This window comes from Megascapheus bottae, chromosome X, assembly GCF_031878675.1.
Source record: "Megascapheus bottae isolate mThoBot1 chromosome X, mThoBot2.hap1, whole genome shotgun sequence".
NCBI classification, from domain to species: Eukaryota; Metazoa; Chordata; class Mammalia; order Rodentia; family Geomyidae; genus Megascapheus; species Megascapheus bottae.
Genome location: NC_143547.1, coordinates 18,880,978 through 18,887,601, shown reverse-complemented (window position 1 = coordinate 18,887,601; position 6,624 = coordinate 18,880,978). Strand labels below are relative to the sequence as shown.

Genomic DNA, 6,624 nt, shown 5'->3' with positions numbered 1-6,624 from the left:
TTCTATTAGGGAATTACAAAGAATACATTGATATATTCCATTCCTATAAATTACCCAGGATATTTTTTGTTAAGTTTTGTAAGGCGTTAAACAGGCCCTATGTGAAGAAAATTGAATTGGCATCTGTTGAATTGTGGTGACCAAGGAAATAAGGACAAAAGCAAAATTTAAATTCCAGAAGACATAAAATTTGGATGTGTGTGTCAAAAGGGGTCTTTAAAGAATAAATGTGCAACAACCTTTCCTCTGGAAAAGAAAAAAGAATTTAAATAACAGTTTACATAAAAGAAATGTTAGGAATCTGATGCATTATAGTGGTAGAAACTAGAGAAAGAAAAACCAAATATTAGATCAATAATAATATAAATGGCAAACATTTTCCATAGGAAGCAACTAAGTAAAAATACAGACTTTTCCCAATTAAGATTGATTCTATAACATAGTTCCTAAATTATGACGTTATAAATGATAGCTAATCTGCTGTTATCAAAATTGGGAGTTCTCATTTACTTCTTCTAGACAGATGACATGTTTATGCATTTCTCAGTTGTTATATCCTATAAATTATCCAGGATTATCTGAAATCATCTTTTAATCCATTGAAAGAAATGAACTCATTGCCACCATAACCCCTCTGTACATCACCTTTACAGTAAAAATTTTTAAAGATTTTAAAAGACATATAAATTATTATTCTTTCAAAAAAAAGAAATGAAGTTTTTGTTTATCTGCTTCTGATCCATAGCAATTACTTTAAAAAGATACATTGAGGGCCGGGAGTTTATCCTAGTGGTAGAGTGCTTGCCTAGCATGCATGAAGACCCAGGTTTGATTCCCCAGTACCACATGCATAGAAAAAAGCCAGAAGTGGTTCTTTGGCTCAAGAGGTAGAGCTCTAGCCTTAACAAAACCCAAGGACAGTGCTCAGGCCCTGAGTTCAAGCTAGGACTTGCAAAAAAAATACAATGAGCTCTGTCTAGTGACACAAATGAATCAATTTTTTCCTGTTTGATTCGTACAAAAAACTCCAACTAATGTTGTTTGGGATTATATTTGAAAAATTAAGCGGTAATTATTCTCAAAAGTAAATACACAGGTCTCTATTCGCAGATGACATGATCCTCTACTTGAGTGACCCAATAAGCTCCACTCCCAAACTCCTAGAATTAATAAAACACTTTAGCAAAGTGGCAGGATACAAAATTAACCTTCAAAAGTCAGTAGCCTTCTTGTACACTGACAATACACAAATCAAAGAAAATGATCCCATTCACAATAGTCCCCAAAAGAATATAAAATACTTAGGAATTAACTTAACCAAAGATGTAAAGGAATTTTTTAATGAAAACTATAAAAGCCTAATGAAGGAAATTAAAGAGGACACTAGGAAATGGAAAGACATCCCATGCTCATGGATAGGGAGAACCTACATAGTGAAAATGGCTATACTGCCAAAATTGATATACAAATTCAATGCAATGCCCATCAAAATCCCAAAGACATTCTTTACTGAAATAGAAGATAAAATCCAAAGGTTCATATAGAACAAGAGAAGACCAAGAATAGACAAAACAATTCTAGGCAAAAAGAGCAATGCAGGTGGTATTACAATACCAGACTTCAAACTCTACTATGGAGCCATAATAACAAAAACAGCATGGTACTGGCACAAAAACAGACCAGAAGATAAACGGAACAGAATAGAAGATCCAGAAGTAGAACCACATACCTATAGTCAACTTGTATTTGACAAAGAAGTCAAAGATATACAGTGGAACAAACACAGTCTATTCAATTATTGGTGCTGGCAAAACTGGGCAGCCACATGCACAAAACTAAAAATTGACCCTAGCCTTTCACCATGCACAAGCATTAACTCAAAGTGGATCAAAGACCTCAATAGCAGAAAAGAAACCATGAAACTGCTACATGAGAAAGTAGGAGAGACATTGGAACTCATAGGCACAGGCAAAAGATTCCTAGCAGAATCCCAGGGTCACAACAGATTGGAGAGAGACTCGATAAAAGGGACTTCCTAAAAATAGAAAATTTCTGTACAGATAAAAGCATAGCCACAAAAGTAGAGAGACAGCCAATCAACTGGGAAAAGTTATTTACCAATAATACATCTGACAAATGCTTAATATCCAGTATCTACAGGGAACTCAAGAAAATAATCCCCCCAAACCCAACAAATCATTCACTAAATGGGCAAGGGAATTAAAGAGACCCTTAGCAAAAGAAGAGATTAAAATGGCTGAAAAGCATATGAGAAAATGTTCATCATCCCTGGTCACAAAGGAAATGCAAATAAAACAACCCTAAGATACCACCTTACCCCAACAAGAATGGCCAAGATTTTCAACGCAGACAATCACAGATGCTGGCAGGTTTGTGGAGAAAAGGGAACCCTATGGCACTGCTGGTGGGATTGTAAGCAAGTTCAGCCACTCTGGAAAGCAGTGTGGAGGTTTCTTTAAGAACTGAAAATTGACCTTCACTACGATCCCGCCATACCACTTCTGGGCATCTGGCCTGAACATCATAACCCAAGATATGATAAGGACACCTGCTCAGCTATGTTCATCTCTGCAGTATTCACAATAGCCAGGTGATGGAAACAATCCAGATGCCCTACTGCAGATGAATGGATACAGAAACTGTGAGATAGATAGATAGATAGATAGATAGATAGATAGATAGATAGATAGATAGATAGATGTTGGGGCCTAGCCTCCATCTCTGAGGCCTGATTCTGGCTCAGCTGCAATTAAAGGGCTTTGTCCAGGCATTTGGTCCTTTGCATACCTCTCTTAAGGCATCTTTGTGTACGTGACTCGATTGAACCCCCCGCAGTTTCGCGGGTCTCGCAGCAGCTCAAGTCTCGCGCGCTTTCCTGCACCTGTCCTGCCCACTACCTGAAAGCCCCACCCAGACCCTTAGTGGTAGCACAGGGGCCCTCTTCCTACTGGCTAGCTTCCCAGTGCCCACCTTCTCCTACCCTAACAGTATGTAACTAATTGTCTGACGCAATAAAGGAGAGCATCGGAGAGCATCAGAGAGAACGAGAGATCAGCAGAGATCAGCAGAGAGATCTGATGCGCTTTCATGGTTAACACTGCTTCTGACTCAGCGTGGTTTTTTCTTCCCCGGTGATTGGGGGAGGGCTGGGTCTTCGACACTTATCATCTCGCTCGGCTCCCGGGGGACTACAGGCTGGCCCTGTGTGTCCCTCCCCGTTCCTGTGTTGCTGCCCCAGAGAGGAGCAACAGCTGGTGCCCCGTGTGAGGACACTGCCGCCCGTGTGAGGGCTCCACGTGCTCGAGAAACTCACCGCCGACGAGCTAATCGGACTGCGGGTAAGTGTACTCCCATCAAATATGGGAAAGATATTTTCTAAGAATGACCCTTCCCTCGACTCTCTTAAGCTCTTCCTTCAAAGTCGAGGGTTAGAGATTTTAGCTACACAGACATGTAAAGTTTGGGATAGTCTAGTTAAAATTGCCCCGTGGCTGCCAGCCAGTAACTTGTATGATTGGAGCACATGGGATGAAATAGAACAGGTCATCAGAAATGCCCAGATTAGAGGCGAGACTCCTCCACCAGGAGTTTATCCCGTCCTGTATGCCCTAAAGAATTGCTTTTCCCCTCACCTCTCCGAGCTGAGAGCAGGGTCCCCTGGGGACACAGTTAACAAAGAGAGGCCAGATGCCTCCCTTACTCCCTGCGGAGATGCTAGTCTCTCATTATCTATTGAAAGGCCAAGTTCCCCTCAGGGAGATGAGGAGCCACCCTTTACCCCTCCCCCATTAAACCCAGGCTATGAGCCCTCTGTAGTCTCCCAGGGGGGCCTGGGCCTGAGCGGCCCTGCGAGTTCCCCAACCCCCTCGGCGCCAGGGCTCTATCCACCACGTGGCCCAGAGTACTGCCAGCTTTTCCCTGTTAATATCAACCCAGGCGGTAACCGCCCTGCAGCCTGGTATCCCTGGGAACCTAGCGACCTTAAGGAACTCAAGAAGGCTGTTTTAGAGGATGGCCCTAATGCTCCTTTGACTGAAACCATCCTCCAAGGCCTTGCTCATCAACCATGTACCGCGGCCGATTGGATGGCCCTGGCCAAGGCAGTCCTTCCAGGCCCGCTTTTCATTAAGTGGTGCGCCCTGTATAAAGAAGAATGCCGCCAGCAGGCAGAGAGGAACCATCATGCCCAACCTATGATCCCCATTACTCTAGGGATGCTGACAGGGACCTCTGATCAATACTCTACAGGGGTCCAGCAGGCCGCCATCCCCCCTCCCTATCAGGATCAGATTAGAGCTTTGGGCCTAGCGGCCTGGAGAAAACTGGAGGAGGGTCCCTCTGAGTCTCCGATAGCAGGAATTAACCAAAGACCAGAAGAGGACCTGTCCACTTTTATTGATAGAGTTGAGGGGAGCATAAAAAGAAAGTTCCCTCCTGGAGATCTTAGGGACCAGTTTGTTAAGATGATGGTTTGGGAGGGTATGAACAACGAGCACAAGATGGCTTGTTCAGGATTAAAAGGCAGATCCATGGAGAGGTGGATCGTGGCCTCCCAGGACATAGGTACTCATTCCCACCAGGCACAGACGATGGCGGCTGTGCTTCAGGCCTCCCGTAGAGATGATATGGCCGCCCTTGCTTCCACCCTCAGGCAGGCACTCCCTGGGAGAGGGCGTACTTGTTTTGGATGCGGTCAAGAGGGACATTTTAAGAAAGACTGTCCCAATAAGCCTCCGCCGCCACCGCCGCCGCTTCCATTTAATAGATCACAAGACTCCAGTTTGCCTCGGACCCCCTGTCCTAGGTGCAGAAAAGGATTTCACTGGGCTAGAGACTGCCGATCCAAAACTGATATTCAGGGCAGGCCTTTAAACTCCAAGGGGGGCGTACCCCAGCCCCGTTAAATAAGGGGAAAACTCCAGCGCGTGCGCATTGGACGGTGCCTCTCGTGTCTGGGGTTAGGCCTAAGATGGTGTTCATTATAGGAGGAAAGCCTTTCAAGTGCCTCATTGATACAGGCGCGGATCGGACAGTGCTTAGGAAAGAGGAGATCCCCGCTCAGTGGAAGCTGGTTGCCGGCCCACCTCTGTTAGGGGTTGGAGGACAGACAGGATCACAGCAGACAGCTGACTGGGTAACTTGGGAGGATCCCGATGGCAATACAGGAGAAGTTCGCCCCCTAGTGGCCTCAGGCTTAACCGCCAATTTGCTAGGTCAAGATGTATTAGGGGAAGCAGAGGCATTTATTACCACTGACCATAAAGCCTCTTATGATAATGGTCTGGATGATGAGGAATATCGGCAATACTCTCTTAAAGATCAAAGAAGTTATAAAAACCACCCTACATTTGGGTTGGCCAGAAAGGATCAACTACTTTGCTGCTCTCGGCCTCACCCCCAATCCTAAGGGCCACTGCTCCTCCGGGGACGCCGAAAATACGTTGGATCTCGGGTCCCCCTGTCTGGGTGGAGCAGTGGCCGTTGCCTCGCCAAAAATTAGAGCAACTTCACCATTTGGTTGACCAACAAGTCCAGTTGGGACATCTCCAACGCTCTCTGAGCCCTTGGAATTCCCCAGTATTTGTGATTAAAAAGCCTAATGGCAAGTGGAGACTACTCCAAGACTTGAGAAAGATAAATGAGAGGATGGAACTTTTTGGGACCCCCCAAAGGGGGATGCCCTGGATACCTGCCATTCCTAATGACCAATATCTCATAGTCATAGACATCAAAGACTGTTTTTTCTCTATTCCTCTCCACCCGGAAGATACTGAGAAGTTTGCCTTCTCCCTTCCTTCATTAAATTATAAGGGCCCTGATTTACGTTTTGAATGGACAGTTCTACCTCAAGGTATGGCCAATAGTCCTCCTATATGTCAGGACTATATGTCTAGAGTCTTATCCCCTCTTAACGAGGAGACAGGCTCACTTTTCTATGTATATATGGATGATATCATTATAGGAAGCCCGGGCACTCAGCATTTAGATTGTCTTTTTAATAAATGTCTCCAACTGTTAAAAGTTAATGGCTTCCAGATTGCCCCAGAAAAAATCCAAAAGATACCCCCCTTTAAAATCCTGGGATCTGTCCTAACACTGGATGTTGTGTCTCCTTTAAAACCCCAATTATCTATCCAAGATACTTATACCCTGCCCCAACTTCAAAAACTTCTTGGTGAAATTAATTGGATGAGACCATGGATCCCCATAACCACTGCAACCCTCACACCTCTTTTTGATCTCTTAAAGGGTCTTGATCTGACCTCCATAGTAACGTTGTCAGCTGATCATAAAGAGATTCTAAATAAAATTCAATTAGCTATCAATGAAGCAGCCTTAAAGAGGTATGATCCTGCTATGCCCCTAACGCTCTATGTCCTATCAGGACAGACCCTCTTCACTGCCCTTTTAGGCCAGGAAGGGGAACCTCTTCACTGGATTCACCTGTCAGTCGGAGGAACACCTAGAGTTTACTCCATGATTGACCAGATGGCAGATTGCATTGTCAAAGGACGAGACTTATCCACTCGTCTTTTTGGGAGTGAACCCCACTCTCTTATTGTTCCTTTTAGGATTAATGATTTCTCTTGGCTACAAAGAAAT

At 44.5% G+C, this 6,624-nt stretch overlaps 1 protein-coding gene across 1 annotated transcript; it reads left to right on the top strand.

Moving 5' to 3' along the window:
* The first annotated feature begins 4,990 nt into the window (after nt 1-4,990).
* On the top strand, nt 4,991-5,543 carry LOC150040545 (endogenous retrovirus group K member 6 Pro protein-like). The gene is made up of 2 exons (XM_090326581.1): nt 4,991-5,242; nt 5,340-5,543. Exons 1-2 carry the CDS (start codon nt 4,991-4,993, stop codon nt 5,541-5,543), a joined length of 456 nt encoding a protein of 151 aa, XP_090182707.1.
* The last annotated feature ends 1,081 nt before the right edge of the window (nt 5,544-6,624 follow it).

What these genes read in the sequence shown, in the direction of transcription:
- LOC150040545 (XM_090326581.1), top strand. Translation starts at nt 4,991, where the DNA reads ATGGTGTTCATTATAGGAGGAAAGCCTTTCAAGTGCCTCATTGATACA. An exon ending in CCAATTTGCTAGGTCAAGAT is followed by an intron (nt 5,243 to 5,339) that starts GTATTAGGGGAA and finishes ACTCTCTTAAAG; the next exon opens with ATCAAAGAAGTTATAAAAAC.